At 42.9% G+C, this 20,348-nt stretch overlaps 1 protein-coding gene across 5 annotated transcripts; it reads right to left on the bottom strand.

Moving 5' to 3' along the window:
* On the bottom strand, window positions 1–18,394 carry LOC110300664 (uncharacterized). 5 transcript variants are annotated; one of them, XM_085843915.1, is made up of 6 exons: window positions 18,291–18,394; window positions 15,971–16,091; window positions 12,261–12,634; window positions 6,429–6,555; window positions 6,075–6,135; window positions 1–4,961 (listed from the first exon to the last, which is right to left on the bottom strand). In XM_085843915.1, exons 3-6 carry the CDS (start codon window positions 12,297–12,299, stop codon window positions 3,920–3,922), a joined length of 1,269 nt encoding a protein of 422 aa, XP_085700041.1. In that variant the 5' UTR covers window positions 12,300–12,634; window positions 15,971–16,091; window positions 18,291–18,394; the 3' UTR covers window positions 1–3,919. The 5 variants fall into 5 exon arrangements, with proteins under 5 accessions (XP_085700041.1, XP_085700042.1, XP_085700043.1 ...); XM_085843916.1 differs by lacking the exon at window positions 18,291–18,394 and adding an exon at window positions 17,911–18,032; XM_085843917.1 differs by lacking the exon at window positions 18,291–18,394 and adding an exon at window positions 17,933–18,032.
* Window positions 18,395–20,348: the final 1,954 nt, after the last annotated feature.

Raw genomic sequence — 20,348 nt, 5'->3', positions numbered from 1 at the left:
TATTTATGTTGTTATTGAAGATCAGCCTTAGTCCATGGTGATCTGATAGGATGCATGGGACAATTTCAATATTTTTTATCTGTTGAGGCCTGTTTTGTGACCAATTATATGCTCAATTTTGGAGAAGGTACCGTGAGGTGCTGAGAAGGTATATCCTTTTGTTTTAGGATAAAATGTTCTGTAGATATGTTAGATCCATTTGTTTCATAACTTCTGTTAGTTTCACTGTGTCCCTGTTTAGTTTCTGTTTCCTTGATCTGTCCATTGGTGAAAGTGGTGTGTTGAATCTCCCACTATTATTGTGTGAGGTGCAATTTGTGCTTTGAGCTTTACTAAAGTTTCTTTAATGAATGTGGCTGCCCTTGTATTTGGAGCATAGATATTCAGTATTGAGAGTTCCTCTTGGAAGATTTTACCTTTGATGAGTATGAAGTGCCCTTCCTTGTCTTTTTTGATGATTTTGGGTTGGAAGTTGATTTTATTAGATATTAGAATGGCTACTCCAGCTTGTTTCCTCAGACCATTTGCTTGGAAAATTGTTTTCCAGCCTTTCATTCTGAGGTAGTGTCTATCTTTTTCCCTGAGATGAGTTTCCTGTAAGCAGCAAAATGTTGGGTCCTGTTTGTGTAGCCAGTCTGTTAGTCTATGTCTTTTTATTGGAGAGTTGAGTCCATTTATATTAAGAGGCATTAAGGAAAAGTAATCATTGCTTCCTATTATTTTTGTTGTTAAAGTTGGCATTCTCTTCTTGTGGCTGTCTTCTTTTAGGTTTGTTGAGGGATTTCCTTCTTGCCTTTTCTAGGACATGGTTTCCGTCCTTGTATTGGTTTTTTTCTGTTATTATCCTTTGAATGGCGGGATTCGTGGAAAGATAATGTGTGAATTTGGTTGTCATGGAATACTTTCGTTTCTCCATCTAAGGTAATTGAAAGTTTGGCTGGGTATAGTAGCCTGGGCTGGCATTCTTGTTCTCTTAGTGTCGATATAACATCTGTCGAGGCTCTTCTGGCTTTCATAGTCTCTGGTGAAAAATCTGGTGTAATTCTGATAGGCTTGCCTTTATATGTTACTTTATATGTTACTTGACCTTTTTCCCTTACTGCTTTTAATATTCTATCTTTATTTAGTGCAGACTAAATAAAGGCAGACACCTATCCTCTGGCCGGGAAGGTGCCCAGATGTCTGGAGCCTGAAAAGGGGGCTGCCTCAGAAGCTCTGTGGCTCCCGCCTGTCCCAGAAGCTGTTTGCTTCTGTAGTCCACTCTCACCTGTGCAGACTACTTTTGGCGGAGTCCTGGAACCAAGATGTCTCCCACAGATGCTCAGGCAAAGCCCTCCTGGGCCGGGCAGAGAGCTCCTGGCTACTTTTCTAAGCACAATGTACAACCATGTGCACTCCCTGGACTTCTGTCCACTGTGAAGACTTCCCTTCAGGACATTCCTTCAGAGTTGTGCAAGAAAGACACCATAATGTTGCAGCTGTCTGCTTCTGAGTGGTGCTTGTATAGTGTGCAGAACCATCTATAAATCAGGACCTAGTCTTCTCTCCAACCAACCAATCATAAAGAACACCCCCTGCTCTGAGACCATCAGTGCCTGCTTGGGAAGAAAAAAACAATGTAGAAAGAGAAAGAATCATAGACATATTGGCTACTCAGAAGATTGGCTCCAACTACAAATCAAGGTATATACTATAGTTTGTTTGCTCTAGAACTTTAATACTTGCATAGGTGAGACAAAAAGTTACTGGGCTTCCTATTTCATTTCTAGGAACACTCTGATAATGTGCCTGCACCCCAGTTTGACATGAGTGAGACAATTATGAGCGATGCTTTGCCAATCTTGTCTGTCAGATAAGCACACCTACTTTGCCTTTTGCTATTTAGTGTTTACACTTCTCTAGTGTCCCATTTAAGCCACTGAATTTATGTTTTCAAGCTGAGCTTCTCCATCTGAGCTCCTGATGTATGCCAACACCCCTGACATTTGTTTCTTGCACCTCTAGAAGAAGGCACATACACTCAACCTAAAAACAAATAGGCTTTACATGGTAAACCACTCTAATCTCATGAATCAGAATTTCCTCATCAATATCAATTTTCGATATATCAGGCATTATTGCTTCATTCACAGAAGGTCATCCTTGAACACAGACTTCAGCCCCAAAATCAAATAAACTGTACTTTAAATCTGTGTGCTTGCCTACACATATGTATATGTACCACAAATAGGAAGGTCCCTGTGGAGGCCAGAGGAGGTCACTAGAGCCCTTATAACTGGAGGCAGTTGCAAGCTGCTACCAGGTTACTAGAAACTGAACCCAGGTTCTCCAAAAGAACACTGAGTGCTTTTAACCACTGAGCCATCTCTCCAGTCCACTAAACTGTACCTTCTGAATATATAATCTATAATACTCTGCCCAGAATTTCTGTTCAATGTACCCATGCCAATTCAGTTGGATCCCGTTTTACATTTCTCCCACCATTACAACATACTACTAATATTTATATCCATACATATTCAAACCCATCTTTTGGGGAGGCTGGAAAGATGGCTCAGCTGTTAAGAGCACTGACTGCTCTTCCAGATGTCCTAAGTTCAATTCCCAGCAATCACATGGTGACTCACAACCATCTTTAATGGGATCCGATGCCCTCTTCTGGTGTATCTGAAGATAGCTACAGTGTACTCATATACATAAAATAAAATCTTTTTTAAAAACCCTCTTCAGGACCACATGGATCACAATGTGTACCTCACCTCTGAGGTCTTGGTAAGGCTCGAGTCTGCATCAACATTGTCTTATTTGGTATTCTCTTTAGGAAATGTCTTTGCAATCCCTTTAAGTATACATGGAATTAACTCTTTCTGGTAAGAGTAGAAATGCCAATACTGGTAACAAGGCATAGGGGTAGGAAGGACATATTTGTTACTTTGGATTGAGTACTATGGCCCAGGAATAAGCAAATACAGCATTAATTGGATTCCAGGGACCAAGATAAAAAGTACACTGATGCCTCTGGTGGCACATACTTTAATGTCAGTGGAAGCAAGAAAATCTTTGCTGAGGTCAAAGCCAACCTGTGCTACACAGTGAGCCCCAGCGTTACTTTGTAAGACCTTACTTTAAAAAAAAAAAAAAAAGAGTATGGGAGGCACTAAAGAGGATTGAGTGGGATAGGATTTAATCAAAACACAATAACACAATGTATACATGTATAAAATTCTCAAATAAAGGAGAAATATAATTAAAAGCCTCAAATTAACTACAAACACCTTTCTGTTACCCAAAAGTGTGGTGGGAGGGAAGCAGGACGTGATATGAAGGTTATTTCAAAGAAATGAGTACTAAGTAATAAGTGGTAATACTAACAGTATATGTAGATTTATTGAACTTGAGAGTAACAGCATAGAATACATTCCACAGAATAGAAGTAGATTCAAGCATGTGTCTCAAGAACACTGTTTTGAGCCCCATGGGTTTTCATTTAAAATGGAAAGAGTTCATTCAAAGGGGAGACCTATCTTCTAGTGATTGTAGGGAATGGTTTCCTAGGTTGGCTAGAAGAGGTTCTATAACCTCAAGATGATCCATCAGAGTCCATGTGCTGGCCTTTCTTGGTTATAGGGCTCTGGAGTTAAATAACTGTGGCTCACAGCCCTTTTCTGGCCTTTCTCCTTCATTACTTCTCCCTCAGCTACATGATCTCCACCAATTTGTATGGAAGTTGAAGGGCAGAAGATACCATCTTTGGTAACTACTTCTGGGGGGTGGGGTTCTACAGTCCGTGACCCCCTGAAGGCTATACTATGTTAGGTTCATAACTATTTTGAGTTCTTACATGTGTCCTCTGTGAATAGGGATAAGAGTTTTATCACATTGTTCACATACATAAGGTTTGGTACTGGTGTAAATCCTTTCATGCATTTGAAGGAAACAGGGATAAAGGAATCAGATATTGTTGACATTTATAGGGGTTTTCCACAGCATGAACAGACTGATGTCTCTTAAAGGAACTCTGCCGGCTGAAGGATCTGCCACACTGTCCGCACTGGTACGGCTTCTCCCCAGTATGTCTTCTTTCATGTAATCGAAGGTAGGAGTGATGTCTAAAGGCTTTACCACATTCTTTACATTCATAGGGTTTTTCTCCAGTGTGGCTTCGCTCGTGAAACTGAAGATAACTCTGACGTGTAAAGGCTTTTCCACAGTGTTTACATTCATAGGGTTTTTCTCCCGTATGAGTTCTTTCATGTAATCGTATGGAAGAATGATATCTAAAAGTCTTACCACATAGTTTACATTCATAGGGTTTTTCACCTGTGTGAGTTCTTTCATGCATTTGAAGTAAAGAGGGATAAATAAAGGACTTACCACACTCTTTACAATTATAGAATGTCTCTCCATGCATTATCTTATGTCTATGATAGGAACTCTGAGATTTAAAAACGATATTACATTGTTTACATTCATAGTGTTTTTCTCCAGTATGAACTTTCTCATGTAATCGCAAATGAGTAAGTCTGCTAAAAGCTGTACCACAGTGCTTACATTCATAAGGTTTTTCTCCAGTATGAATTCTTTCATGTGATTGAAGGGCGTTGAAACATCTGAAGGCCTTACTACACTGTTGACATTTATACGGTCTTTCTTCAATATGAATTTTCTGATGTCTTTGAAGAGAATTGTAAGAACTCAGAGTTTTACCACACTGGTTACATTCATAACTTTTTCGTACAGGTTGGCTTCCTACACACTCTTTGTACTCATAGTTGTGATGTCCATTGTAAGTTAGGTGGTATAGTCCATAGGATTTTAAACATACCTCACACTCAGAAGGCCCATTCACAGTGTGAGTTTCCACGAGGCCTTCAACACTTGTGAGGAAATTAGAATCAGGTGGCTTCTCTTCATATTCCTCACATTCATACTGTGTGTATTCAGAGTGAGTGATGATTTTCCTATTAAAAAATGAAGGACACGTGAAAATGTCTCCACACTGCTGCTCATATTGACATTGGTGTATGGATAAGGCTGTTCCACCACCTTCTTCAGTATCATCGAGTATCTACAAATATAACTACTATGAAAAATAACAAGCAAATTAGTGACAACTGTTTTCCTACTGTTTGCTTATTATACCATCTTGGACAACCTGCTAACCAAAACAAGCAAAATGTGTGCCTTCACATGAAAAGTCTGAAAATAAATGAACTAATGATTTTGGAATATGGCTCCCATAAGCCTATGATGGAAATAGCAACATTTGTCAATGCAGGGTCCCAGAACTGGTTCCAGGTGAAAGACTAAACAAAATATATTTTGGGTGTAATTTTTCTATTGATAAATTAATTTAAACTTGGGCTTGTTTGTTTTGTTAGTTCTTAATTTTCATGGCATAGGGGCTGAAAAAGGGCTCAGTTACTACAGAACTGGCTGCTCTTCCAGAGAACCCTAATTTAGCTCACAGCACCAATATGGAGGGTAGTAACCAGCAGCAAATCAATTCCAGAGAATTTGATACGCTCTTCAGGCTTCCAAGGGCACAGTATGTGTGTGATGCAAAGACATACAGCACAACAGCAAACAACACACAACAAAACACCTATATACATAAAAATAAAATAAATAAATCTTGCCAGGCAATGGTGGCACATGCTTTTGGGGAGGGGGTAGAGCACATGCCTTTAATCCCAGCACTTGGGAGGCAGAGGCAGGTGGATTTTTGTGAGTTCAAGACCAGCCTAGTCTACAGAGTAAGTTCTAGGACAGCCAAGGGTACACAGAGAAACACTATCTCAAAAACAAACAAATCAATCTTAAAAACAAAATTTTTACAGCACATTAAAATGTCTTCAAGAAATATTTGCAGCCGGGCGTGGTGGCGCACGCCTTTAATCCCAGCACTCGGGAGGCAGAGGCAGGCGGATTTCTGAGTTCGAGGCCAGCCTGGTCTACAAAGTGAGTTCCAGGACAGCCAGAGCTATACAGAGAAACCCTGTCTCGAAAAACAAAAAAAAAAAAAAAAAAAAAAAAAAAAGAAATATTTGCTTGCACTTGTGCATGCAAATTACCTTAGATTTATTTCAGGCTCTTCAGAATGGTCTCCAATTTTCTGGTCTTCCCATTCACATCCTAAAGCATGGTCACAGAAAATGTATGGTGAATATTAGCATGTATATTATAACTATGCCTAATTTCTTCACCACATTCTTCCCTTTCCACATCCAAATCCCAACAACCACCAATAACCAGAAATACTTGTTCTCTAATTTATGGAGTGAAGATAAGATACTTTTGTTTTGTTTGAGACAGGGTCTCTCTATGTAGTCCTGAACTCACTATGTAGAGAGGCTGGCCTAAAACTCATTTAGATGCTCTGTCCTCTGCCTCTTGGCTGCTAGGATTAAAGGCATGGCTAGTCTTACCTGTATCAGTGAAGTTCCTGAAGGTCTCCAGCATCACATCTCCATAGAGAGTCTTCTGAGAAGGAGCCAGCAAATCCCACTCATCCTGGGTGAAGTGCACCACCAGATCCTCAAAGCTCACCAAACCCTAAAACATTCCAGATTAGGATATGAAAGAGCGGGTGAGAAAGACACATCTGTCCACAGCTGACAGTATGGCTACGCAATTCTGTGGTTTCCACACACTCATTCCATGACACACAAGTGCAGTAAGAGCACTGAGTGATATTCAGAGATGGCCGGACAGCCCACTCCTCTCGAGACTGCATCCAGGGAAGAGATGCGCTGCTTCCCACCTCATTCCCCTTCTCCAGTGATCTCCACTTCTTGTCCCAGGAACACCCTACCATGTGATACACACAGCAGCATTAACACTGCAGCTCAGGAGGCTGCCTGCCCTTGGAAACTCATACTCAAGAGTTTAAGCCTCTTCCTCCATATTTCTAACATTCAAAGAAATTTCTGAATAAAGGGTTTAAAAAAAAACATGGAGTTCAGTGAATATAAGTAATAGAATCTCTGAAATAAGTACTTCAGAAATGTTCTTAAACATATGGTAAACTATACTCTATAACAAACAACCTTCAAACCCTGGAGAAGAGAGAACTGATTTCCTAAGGTACTCCATAATCATAGATAAGCACTCTTTAAGACAACTATTTAGTGTGTGCTTGGTGCATATGGGCACAAAGGCTCCATGAGTGTGGGAGTCTGTTTGCTCCTTCTACTATGTGTGCCCCAGGGATAAAACTCAGGTTACCAGACGTAGTGGCAGTTGCACTGACCTGCTGAGCCACATCACTGGCCCAAATGCTCATTCACTTTGGGGTTTTTTGAGACAAAGTTCAGTTTGTAGCCTTGCTTGCTGGCCTGTAGTTTGCTAGGAAGACCAGGCTGGCCTCAAACACACAGACATCAACTTGCTTCAGCATCCCAAGTGCTAGAATTAAAGGCTTGTACCCAGTAATGCTCACTTTTTTAACAACTAAAAAATGAGAAAATAATGCAAAGAAACACAAATGTGACAAGTGGAATGAGGGAAAAATTAATCATCATCTCAGAAAAATATCAGTTACGACACAGCCTAAGCAGTGCCAGCAGCTGGAGACCAAGTGCTCCTACACGGGAACCTACAGGAGCACTGTCACAGTCAAACGATTACAACTGTAAAATAGATAAGCAGCTCCATGGTCACAAATTTAGTAACTTATATAAAATTAAAAAATCCTTTGAGTAAATGAGGAAAATACCTAATAAAAGATATTAAAGCCGGGCGTGGTGGCGCACGCCTTTAATCCCAGCACTCGGGAGGCAGAGGCAGGCGGATTTCTGAGTTCGAGGCCAGCCTGGGCTACAGAGTGAGTTCCAGGACAGCCACGATTACACAGAGAAACCCTGTCTCGAAAAACCAAAAAAAAAAAAAAGATATTAAAAAAAAATCCTTTGAAATGATAAATCTAGTCCAAAACAATCATAAAGGAACAAATGGAGATGGAATAGCTTAAATGAAATGGACAAATTATTTGAAGACTATCAAGAAGAGAGATTAAATAGTATAAATATGCACATACACATGTAGGAAAGAAATTAAATCAATACTTAACAGTTGCAAAAGGGGCAAGGGCTCCCTGACATGAGACTCTCCTGGGTAACTTTTCCTTCTCTTCAGAATGCTGACCAGCGCTCAATTATGCTCTAAACTCTGGGCTTATCTGCCAAGAGACTGACCACTATGCCAATTTAACTCAAAAGGAACTGTTTTGGTTTTTTGTTTGTTTTTGGTATTTTGGTTTTCTTCTTCTTCTCTTATCCATCTCCCCTTCCCAACAGCTGCCAGAACTTACAACTTGTCAGTCCTGAGGACTTCTTTTAAATTCATAAAACTGTCCTTAAGCTCTGAGAGAGCTCTTAAATCCTTCCAAAATATTATTTTTGTGTGCCTATATGCCTGCATGTGCATGTGTGTCTGAGTGTATGTATGTGCACCACGTGCATGCAGTACACACATAGGTGACACATTGAATACCTTGGAACTAGAGTTACAGCAGTTGTGAGCTACCATGTAAGTTCTGTGAACTGAATCTAGGTCCTCTGCTCTTAACCGCTGAGCCATCTCTCTAACCAACCTTAAATTCTTTTTTTTTTTTTTTTTTGGTTTTTACGAGACAGGGCTTCTCTGTATAGCCCTGGCTGTCCTGGAGCTCACTTTGTAGACCAGGCTGGCCTTGAACTCAGAAATCCGCCTGCCTCTGCCTCCCGAGTGCTGGGATTAAAGGCGTGCGCCACCACGCCAGGCTCTTAAATTCTTAGGAATGCAATCACAAGTGGGGAGGGAGGGAGGGACCTAGGAGGGAAAGTGGATACAGGGGGAGAGTGGGGAGGAAAAGGAAATCTGATCTGGTATTGGGTGAGGGAAAAGGACTGAAGCCCTGAGGGCAGTAGAAAGAATGGAATCAGGCAACCTCAGGAAATAGGGGGTTGGAGGGACCCTCCAGAATGCACCAGACCTGGGAGGTGAGAGACTCTCAGGACTCAAAGGGAGGGATCTTAAATGAAATGCCCTACATTGGGGAGAGGAAACTTATAGAGCCCACCTCCAGCAGAAAGACAGGACATCAAGTGAGGGATGGGGTTGCCATCCCACAGTCACATCTCTGAACCATAATTATTCCTGTCTGAAAGAATTACAAGGATGGAAATGGAGAGGAGCCTGAGAAAAAGAAGGTCCAGCGACAGGCCCAAAGTGGGATCCAGCTCAAGGGAGGCCCGAAGGCCTGACACTATTACTGAAGCTATGGAGTGCTCACAAAAAGGGTCGTTTCATGACTGCCCTCCAAAAGACCCAACAAGGAGCTGAAGAGTCAGAAGCAGATATTTGCACCCAACCAATGGACAGAAGCAGCTGACCCCTGTTGTTTGATTAGGGAAAGGCTGGAAGAAGCTGAGGAGAAGGGTGATCCTATAGGAGGACCAGCAGTCTCAATTAATCTGGACCCCCCCAAGATCTCTCAAACACTGGACCACCAACCAGGTGGTGACACCAGCTGACATGAGGCCCTCAACACACATACAGTAGAGGACTTCCAGGTCTGTGTTTAAAGATGATGCACCTAACCCTCAAGAGACTGGAGGTCCCAGGGAGTTTAGAGGTCAGGTGGGGTAGGGGATATGGACATCCACGTGAAGACGAGGGGTGGGGAGGAGGTATGGGATGTGGAACAGTCGGAGGATGGACAGGAGGGGAGTAAAATCTGGAGTGTAAGAAAATAAATTAATGGCTAGGCGGTGGTGGCGCACGCCTTTAATCCCAGCACTGGGAGGCAGAGGCAAGCGGATTTCTGAGTTCGAGGCCAGCCTGGTCTACAAAGTGAGTTCCAGGACAGCCAGGGCTACACAGAGAAACCCTGTCTCAAAAAAAAAAAAAAAAAATTTAAAAAGTCTTAGTAATGAGACTGAGAACCCCAAGAGCGGATTCAAATTTCCCATGTACAAATGGGGCAGAGCTCTCCAAAATTTCTAGTGACGCTACTTGTTGGTATGAAGCATGCTATTTTAGGTGATTATTTCAGGTCTTCAGTTATGAAGAAAACAGAAGACACAGAAGACAGTAACGAATGTGTCAACTCTAAAATAAAGAATGATCAGGGCTGGAGAGATGCCTCAGAAGTTAAGAGCACAGCAAGGGTCAGATAGTACAGAAAGTGAGCAACGAGGTAGAGAAATGGAAGACAGGATCAAGTGGTTTGAGCACTATGAAGAGAGGTAGATCTGGAGACTCAAAGGTAGTTACTGCTCCTGCTCCTTGGGAAATGGTGAGTTACACTGTCCATCAATAGAGCCAGTAATAAATGCAAGTGCCAGGGGGCCTATGGCTTCTTCCTTTGAGTAAATGGACCATGGGTGAGTTGCTGCAACTCCCAGAGCTGCATCCTAGTCCAAGAGGAAGAGCAGTACCTACAGAATGGAAACCCATAGTTGACTCATCTCTGGATGACGTTATGTTGGATTACGGTTTCTCTGTGCTGTGTTTAGCTTTGGCTGAGGATGTATTTCCTTTGGACTCTTTGGGCTGGACAAACATTTAGCCATCCTGACTTTCCAAATAAGATGGCATTACTAGCAGAGTACATTTGAACACAATTAAGATGAGAAGTATGTGGTAGAAAGACAGAAGAGAAAGAAGCAGGAACAGTTTATATACTATGAAGGAAGCAGAACTGGAAACATGAGGGTGGTGAGGAACAGCCTGATGAGAGATAATAGCCTGCACTTCCACCTGAGGCCATGGTGAAGTCCCAGCCCTTGCTGTTGCAGAGGGCCATGTCTGGGTCCACGGCGCTGTAGCAGCAGGAATCTGCTGCTCCACGGCCCATGTTACCACCAAAGGTCACACAGACGCCCTTTCTTGATTGCTGCCTAGGGCCAGGTAGCTGTCTGAGGGCTGAGCAAAGCTGCCCCTTGCCCCTCACCTGTGCTGCATGGGAGAGTTGACCTGGAAAGCAGGAGAGCTGCCCCCACCACCAGCTGTAGCACTGAAGAAAGTGGACACCCCTCCAAACACCCCCACACCATGCCTGAGCAACACAGTGGACCCTGGTGGTAGGGTAGGGGATAGGAAGCCCCTAGGGCATGAGTTTAGGAGAGCTGGTTCTGACCTCGCTGACTCCAGCACTCAGGAAATGGGGCCCCACACACCTGGGCAGCACTGTAGAGCTGGCCCTAGTGGAATGGGAGTTGGTGAGGCAACCCCAACAGTGTGAGCACAGGAGAGCTGGTCCCATTCCTCACAGCCATACAGAGCCATGGGCACAGGAGAGCTAGCCCAACCTTTTGCCTGGGCAGCATGGGAGAGCTGGTTCTGCACCTCTCTTGGACGGCAAAGTAGGACTGACTCTGGTAGGGAATAGGGGAGGGGGGGAGGGCATGAGGATAGGCCAGTCCTGAAAACAAGAAGCTAGCCTTACCCCTCACCTGGGAAGTGCAGGGGAGCTGGCCCTGATGGTGCCAGTGCAGGAGAGCTATTGAGCAGACCAACTCAGCTACCACCCAGGCCCAGCTTCAGGACTTTGAGTTAGCCCACTCCCATCTATGAACTGCTGGAGCCTGTGAAGGGGCCAGTCCTGCAGAACCAAAGCTGCAGGATCTCCATAAAATAGGGCAACAACAAAATATCTGAGAGGAGTCCCAGTGAGGTTCCTGTATTTACAGTGTAGCAGTAGCCAGAGGCCTCAAACCAGACCAATGACTCATTACAATGAATATTTGCAAGGCAAGCTGTTTGGACAAAAGTGTATCCATGCTGCAGCTTCCATGATGATATTGTTTTGTTGTGTTTTCCTTTCTTTTGTTTTTTTTTAAGGGGGTGGGTGGGTTGCAAGGACAGAGGATAGATATGGAGGGATGGGGAGAGGAGTGAGATTGGGGTATATAATGTGAAATTCCCAAAGAATCAATAAAAAAGTTTTTAAAAATTTAAAAACACACAACTTAAATAAGAGAATGATGACTTTAAACTAATGTTTAAGATGCACATAAGAAAACTGGAGAATGCCGGGCGTGGTGGCACACACTCGGGAGGCAGAGGCAGGCGGATTTCTGAGTTCCAGGCCAACCTGATCTACAAAGTGAGTTCCAGGAAAGCCAGGGCTATACGGAGAAACCCTGTCTCAAACAAACAAAAAAAAAACTGGAGAACACTCGTAGCTACCTGAGTCAGGGTTCTCTGGAGGATAGAAATATAAGAACAAATAACAAAGGAACTTAATACATTACCTTATCTAATTTACAGCTTACCTGATCAGGCCTGGAGAGTCCAACAATGGCTGTCTCCATGATGAAGAGGCTCCATCCACGAAGGCTGGAAGACTCAGAAGCTTCAACCTGGAACTGAGGACTCAGAAGACACCGGGACAGCTTCTTCAGTGGTCTTCAGTCCACACGGGAAGGCCCAAGAAGCTGACTCCAGTGTCAGGGAAGGATGACGGCGGTGGAGGCAGAGGCGGAGGCGGTGGCAGCGGTGGCAAGACAGATGCACTCACCAGCAAGAAGGCAGGCAAGCAGGGAAGGAACGCTGCTCCTTCTTTGGACTTCTCAAAGTGCCACCTTCTCTACGATGGTGACAGGGTCTTCTCACCTCAGTTAGCCCTCCCTGAAAGTTCCTGGCAGACCTGCAAGAGACAGGCCTCTTAGTTGGTTCCAGAGTCATTCAAGTCTGCAGTAAAGATCAGCCATCACACAAACAACCAGCCATGTTCAGGACACGTGTGCCCACTGAGAACTACACGCACACACCCTCACAACTTCCGGGTCTGCCTGTCTCCGCCCACAAGCTCCTCACTCGTTCCGCTCACCTCTGACTAAATGTGTCTCAGGAGTCATCATCAGCAACTGCACTTTCTCTAACTATTGGGTTTCCCATCTAACCTTGGCCTTCCTCCCCACCACACCGCTGGCACAATCCTTGCACACACTCAGCTAAAGCCCCCGGGCTCAGAAGGCCTTTCCTACAGAAGCCACAATGGTAAATGGTTTTTGAGGTTTTGAAGTGATCAGCTCTGTTTTTATTATTCTTAGCTTTTCTAGCAATACTTTACCTGCATCGTCGGGAATATGTATCTTTCTAAGAGCTTCTCTGAAGGCCAGCAACTAGGCTCTATCTTTATCATTCTACTGGCCATGTTCTCACTGAACTCTTGTCATATAGCTCAGGGGTTTATTTATAAAGATTAAACAATGTATCAATGAAAAGAAAACCAAGTAATAAAGTCATAAAAATCAAGAAATAAAATGTCAAAGGGAAAACTTGAAAAATGAAAACAAAACAAACAAAACAAAAAGAGGATGGAAGGTGCAAACAGTCAAGGATTTACACCAAGCTGCGTGCAGTGATGCCCGCCTTTAACCCTAGCACTCAGGTAACAGGCAAGAGAATCTCTTGAGATCAAGCCTATCCCGGTATACAGAGTGAGTTTAATAGAGACCCAGTGTTAAAAATACAAAAACAAATTTACACCAATCTGGTACAATGTGTCTCAGAAAAGCAAATACTTCTGAATTTAAAGTATGAAGCCCCCATTCTACCATAAAAACAAATTAGGTATGCATACGCATGTGTGTGTATATATATATATATATATATATATATATATATACATACATACACACACACACACACACACACGCATTACATAGATGTATACCACATTTTTGCTATCCATTCATCACTGATAGACATCTAGGCAGTTCTCATTTTCTAGGTATTTTGAATAAAGCAATGATGAACATGGTTCAACAAGTCTCTCTGTAGGATATACTACTGTATATCCTACTGTAGTAGGATATAGAGTCCCATGAGTATATACCTAGGAATGTAATAATTGGGTGTAGTGGCTTGAATAAGAATGGCCTCCAGAGGCTCCTGTACTTGAATGCTTGGTCAACCCAAGCCAGGCCCAGTGTCTCTCTCTTCCTACAGATTTGACTGTAGAACTCTTAGCTACTTCTCCAGCACCATGTCTTCTGCATGCCACCATGCTCCTCGCCATGATAATAATGAACTAAACCTCTGAAACTTTAAGCTTATCCCAATTTAAAGTTGCCATGGTCATGTTATCGCTTCACAGCAATAGAATAACGACTAAGACTCTGGATCATATGTAGTTTTAAAAAAACCTGTTAGATGAATAACCATTCTATGATTGGATTTGAGGCCTGCTTCACAAGAGGAAATCCACACCTGACACTGTAAACCTAGTGAAAAACTCATGGCCTCTAGGATTAACCTGCTAACAGAGTTTAGCTGTACTGTCCTGGACCCAGGTTACTTTCTAAATACCTATGTTCATACTCATAAACAAATCCCACTCCTAGTCTTAGTCAGAGGAGCCTCTTTTTTCAATAAATATCAGTGAACACAGGATGCAGGGCGCTCAGAGCGCTGAGAATAAGTGATAGTTAAGTGCTCAACCCAAATAGGACATTTTTTAAATTATTTTTAATTTTGCTTTTGATATTTTACTTATTTTTAGTTTATAGTATGATGTTATGCCTTTATATATTTCTAAGCAACATGTTCATGCAATACAAGGCCAGAAGAGGAACTAAAGTTACAAATGGTTGTGAGCCACCATGTAAGTGCTAGGAATTGAACTCTAGTCTTTTGAAAGAACAGCCAGTGCTCTTAATTTCTGAGTCATTTCTCCATGCCTGAATAGGACGTTTATACTATTACTTCTTAGGGATCACAGCACAGGAAGGGGTGAAAGTGTAAGAGCAGGAGAGGCAAGGGAGAAGGGCTGTAAAATCCTGACTTCTAGGTATAGCAGTGCCAGAGCTTTCTGACCTCATAGTGGTTTGGTCACATCCAATGGTACTCAGAACAGCACCAACAACAGTCAATTATAGGTCGGGGAGGGGCCTACAGTGCTCTACTACTCTTCCTTGAATTAGTGACCACTGACAGATCCTGGAGGAAGAAGTCATTGTCTTCAGTGTGGTTCCAACACAGAATTTAAGCAAGGAGATCAGAAAGGAAAATGCAGGGATAAGGCAGAACGGGGTGTGCTGGAGTCAGAGAGGATGGACCACAGCATGCACTTTATACATGTATGAAATTGTTAAAGGGGAAATTTGTTTAAGTTATAAAAAAAAAAAAAAGAAAAGAAAAAGAAAAACAGTATCATGAGTCATACGTGCTACTCCAGAACTTTGGAGGCAGCAAAAGAATCAGGAATTTGAGGCCATCCATACCTACACAAGGACCCATCTCAACATAATACAGAAATTAACTAAACCAAATCAAAACTTACATCCCGCAACCAAGTAGAAATTAAGACAGGTATGCAAAACCAACTAAACTTCAAAATTCAAACTGGATGAAGCTCAATGGCAGAGCACACAAGAACCAGATTTCAATTCTCAACATGCACCTCCCCAAGAAAGTTAGAAACAATGGACTCCACCATCAACAGTAAATAACAACAACATGAGCGGGCTGGAGAGAGGGAGCCGATGTTAAAGCACTGCCTGCCTGCTCTTCCAGAGGACCCAGGTTCAATTCCCAGCACCCCAGTGGCTCACAGCCATCTGCAACACCAGTTCCAGGGGATCTAACACCCTCCTCTGTCCTCCCCAGGCACCAGCACACAGACTTACTTCTGTGGGCAATACACCCACAGAAATGAAATATAAAATTAATTTTAAATCATTATCATGCTATATTTAAGGGAGAATAAAACTGTATGTCAACAAAAGGGGAAGTAAGCTTCTTCAGAAGAAATAAAAAACTGGTTTTTGCCCAAAGAAAATCTCAAAACTCAACAAAAATTCAAGGAACTAATGTGATACCATAGCAAACATATAGGATACATAATTCTATCCTACTCCTGTACATTGGCAATAAGCAATAGGATGTAAAAGGAAAAACACTACGCTGCTTGTACACCAGTAGAGATAAATGACACAGTAAGAAAATACGCAAATAAAACAAAGAACTACAGACATACTGGGTGTGGTGGTGCACAGACTCGAAAGGCAGAGACAGGCAGACTTCTGTGATTTCCAGGCCACACTGGTCTACAAAGTTCCAGAGTTCCAGGTCAGACAGGTCACACAGTGAGATTTTGTCTAAAAAAACAAAATAAGGGGTTGGGAGGGGAAGTCTGCAGACATTAACTATAACTTTCTTTTTTTTTTTAAATTATGTATTTTACATGTATGGGTGTTTTGCTTCCACCGCATGCATGCCTGGTACCCATAAAGGCCAGAAGAGGGCTTCATATCTCCTTGGAATGAAGTTACAGAACGGTCTAAGCCACCATGTGGTCACTGGAAATCAATCTACAAGAGCAGCAGTGCTCTTAACCACTAAGCCAGCTCTCCAGCCTCACACTTCAAATCACCAATGAAAGCAATGAACCTAATAAAGCAAGTGGTACTGCAGGATCCTGGACATGAAGTGTTGAAGGGCACAGTCTTCTGTGTCCTGTCCCAAGTTACTCCATACTGTGAGAAAACAGTGGTTTTCCAGGCAATGCCTTGCCCTGAGTGACTCCATTTGACTCCATTTTGAGGAAAGAGAATGACTCCAGCCCCTTGGTACATGCACAAACAATACTATCTGTTCAGCCAGATATCACAGGCTTGTTCCTGAGAACAGAAAGAGGGCTACTCTATAAGTTTATCAGGATGAGTTGAGACTAGATGGGCATGTATTACAATGCTATCAGGGAAACCAGGGAAGGGCATAACTCCCTCTCCTGGCCTCTTAAATTGATAGACACCTACTAGCACTAGGATATCTGACCCCAAACCATCCTATCGTCTGATAACTGGTATATAAATGAAGAAAGGACAAGTAGAGACTTTTGTCCCTGAGGTTTCAATAGGCCCCATGACTCACCTACTCACCTGCCTGGCCTTCCACCTAGTCCCTATCCAGACCTGGACCTGAGCCCACAGCTGCCTGCTCTCAGGGCCTTCTATCTAGAACTAAGCAGCATGGCTGACAAGCCTGAGTCCTCTCTGTGACTTCATCAAAGGCTCCCTCCCTGTGGCACAATTGTTTTGAGTTCCTTTTCCTATCAGTACAAACTCTACCTACATTTCTCTCAGCCTACTTCTAAGCCTTTTCTTTTACCCGTATTCATTTTATAAACAATATATGCAGAGATATGCTATGTGCTTTGACATGAGAATTAATATTAACAATTAAAACTAAAAGAAGGGCTGGAGAGATGGCTCAGTGGTTAAGAGCACTGACTGCTCCTCCAGAGGTCCTATGTTCAATTCCCAGCAACTACATGGTGGCTCACAACCATCTGTAATGGGATCAGATGCTCTCTTCTGTTGTGTCTGAAGAGAGCAACAGTGTACTCACAAACATAAAATAAATAAATCTTAAAAAAAAAGAAAGACTAGAATAAAACCCACATTAGCCTTGTCCTAATTACAAATGTAAGTGAAATCATTTGGCAAATTGCTGCTATCAAAACCTTTTAAATTTATTGTTATTCAAAAATAGTTGATACTTTGGGGAGATACAAATGTGTCTATCTTATTTCTAGCATAGTATGCTCATGTTCTCAGTTTAAACTAGTAGTTCAACATACTTCCAATAAAAATGCTAAAATAAACAAGAAATAAAGGTTGTGTGGAAATGAAGAAAAGGACCAGAATGGTGAACACAATACAGAAGAATCAACTACAATTCTTCCTGACTAACAGTTCTCAGCGAACCTCAGTACGCAAAACAATGCACTATTTGAGGTAAGAAAAATTAACAAGCCCACAAATGCATAAGCAGAAATAAAAACAAAAATATAATCAAAGGATGTCTGACAGAAGAACAAAATAAATTCAATGAGACAAGTCATCTTTCCCAGAACTGTTTTTAAACATCTTTGCAAAGAAACTCACTGGACTTTACAAATGTCGTAAAATTAACCTAAAGAGGATGCCACACTTACATGTGGAATGCAAAGTTCAGAACTTCTCGAAGACAGCACAAAGAACCTAGACAGCCTTAGTCTAGCAAGCAGCCTTCAGGGCACCACCAAAAGCAGGACGTCCCCGCCAGCCCGGATCGTGACGTCATCCGCGTACTGGCTTCCGCCCATCCCCCGCCCCCCGCAGGGCGGGACCTCCCGCTCAGCGCTGACGCCAAGAGGATCAGGGCGGAAGTACCTACGGACCGCAGGCGGAGGCCCAGGTCACAGCCCCTCCGTCCCCGCGCCCATTGCCCCAACCCCAGGGAGGACCCACCACCCCGGCTCCCGCAGCCCAGCCGGCCGCTCCTCCCATCAGGGGACAGCGGCCCTCGCTCACCATTGCGCGGCTCCGAGCTCACCCGCGCTCCCCCACACAGCTCCAAGCACTGGCTCCTACAACGGCTTTCCTCAGCTTCGGTGAAGAATCTTTAGCTAACATGGCGGCCGAAAAGAACCCGCCTCCCGCCCCCTAGAAGCTTCTGATTGGACAACCTGTCTGTAGCTCCTGATTGGTTAGAACTGCTTACGTAATCTGAGTGACAGGAGTAGCTCCTCTTGCAGTTCCTTAGGCTGTGAGTCGAGAGCCCATTGTTTAGTGTTGCGGTGGCCAGCAGGTGTCAACGTAGGTTCATGGCTCTTGTGTACCTCTAGGTGTGCCCTACAGAATGATTCCAGGACCCTGGCCAGTGAAAATAGTTGACAGTGTCAGGCCAGTTTTGTGACTCTGACATACCTAGGGACAAGTCTGCTGAAAGAACCAAACTAGTGTTCGGTGATGACAGTTCAGGGGGGCACTGTACCATAGCTTCTTCAGAATATTTTTGTTGAGACTCTTCCTTTATTGTGTACAAAAGCCTCAAGCTCGTAGTCCGCCTCAGTCAATGTGCCTAAAGTCATTTTTTTCTTTTCTTTTTTATTGGATATTTTCTTTATTTACATTTCATATGTTATCCCCTTTCCCGGTTTCCCTCCCTCCTGGAAACACCTTATTACATTCTTCCTCCCCCTGTTTCTATGAGGGTGTTACTCCACCCACCCACTCCCACCTCCCAGCCCTCAATTCCCCTATACTGGGGCATCTATCAAGCCTTCATAGGACCAAGGACCTCTCCTTACATTGATGCATGACAAGGCCATCCTCTACTTCAGTTCTTTCTCTAACTCCTCTATTGGGGATCCCATGCTCAGTCCAATGGTTGGCTGCCAACATCTATCTCTGTATTTGTAAGAATCTGGCAGGGCCTCTCAGGAGATAGTCATATCAGGCTCCTTTCAGCATGCACTTCTTGGCATCCACAGTAGTGTCTGGGTTTGGCAACTGTATTTGGGATGAATCCCCAGGTGGGACAGACTCTGAGTGCTCTTTCCTGTAGTGTCTGCTCTACACTTTATCTCCATATTTGCTCCTGTGAATATTTTTTTCTCCTTCTAAGAAGGACTGAAGCAACCATTCTTTGTTCTTCCTTCTTACTGAGCTTCATGCGGTTTGTGACTTGTATCCTGGTTATTTGGACCTTTGGGGCTAGTATTCACTTATCAGTGAGTGCATAAGATGTGTTTTCTTTTGCGACTGGGTTACCTCACTAAGAATGATATTTTCTAGTTCTATCCATTTGCCTAAGAATTTCATGAATTCGTTTTTAATAGCTGAGTACTACTCCATTGTGTAAATGTACCACATTTCCTGAATCCATTCCAGATTTGAAGGACATCTGGGTTGTTTCCAGCTCCTACCTCTTATAAAAAAAAAAGACTGCTATGAACATAGTGGAACATGTATCCTTCTTACATGTTGGAGCATCTTCTAGGTATATGCCCAGGAGTGGTAGAGCTGGGTCCTCAGGTAATACTATGTCCAATTTTCTGAGGAACTGCCAAACTGATTTCCAGAGTGGTTGTACCAGCTTGCAATACCACCAACAATGGAGGAGTGTTCCTCTTTCTCCACATCCTCTCCAGCATCTGCTGTCACCTGAGTTTTTGATCTTAGACATTCTGAGGTGGAATCTCAGGGTAGTTTTTATTTACATTTCCCTGATGACTAAGGATGTTGAACATTTCTTTAGGTGCTTCTCAACCATTCAGTATTCCTCAGTTGAGAATTTTGTTTAGCTCTGTTCCCCATTTTTAATATTGTTATTTGGTTCTCTGGAGTCTAACTTCTTGAGTTCTTTGTATATATTTGATATTAGCCCTCTATCAGATGTAGGGTTGGTAAAGATCTTTTCCCAATCTCTTTGTTGCCTTTTTGTCTTATTGAGAGTGTCATTTGTTTACAGAAGCTTTGCAATTTTATGAGATCCCATTTCTCAATTCTTGATCTTACAGCACAAGCCATTGGTGTTCTGTTCAGGAATTTTTCCCCCTGTGCCCATATCTTAGAGGCTCTTCCCCA

The sequence above is a fragment of the Mus caroli genome, unplaced genomic scaffold (assembly GCF_978045245.1).
Source record: "Mus caroli unplaced genomic scaffold, Mus_caroli_1 scaffold_10, whole genome shotgun sequence".
Lineage (NCBI taxonomy): Eukaryota > Metazoa > Chordata > Mammalia > Rodentia > Muridae > Mus > Mus caroli.
Note: the sequence above shows the minus strand (reverse complement) of the source record. Positions and strands in the feature narration are given on the sequence as shown.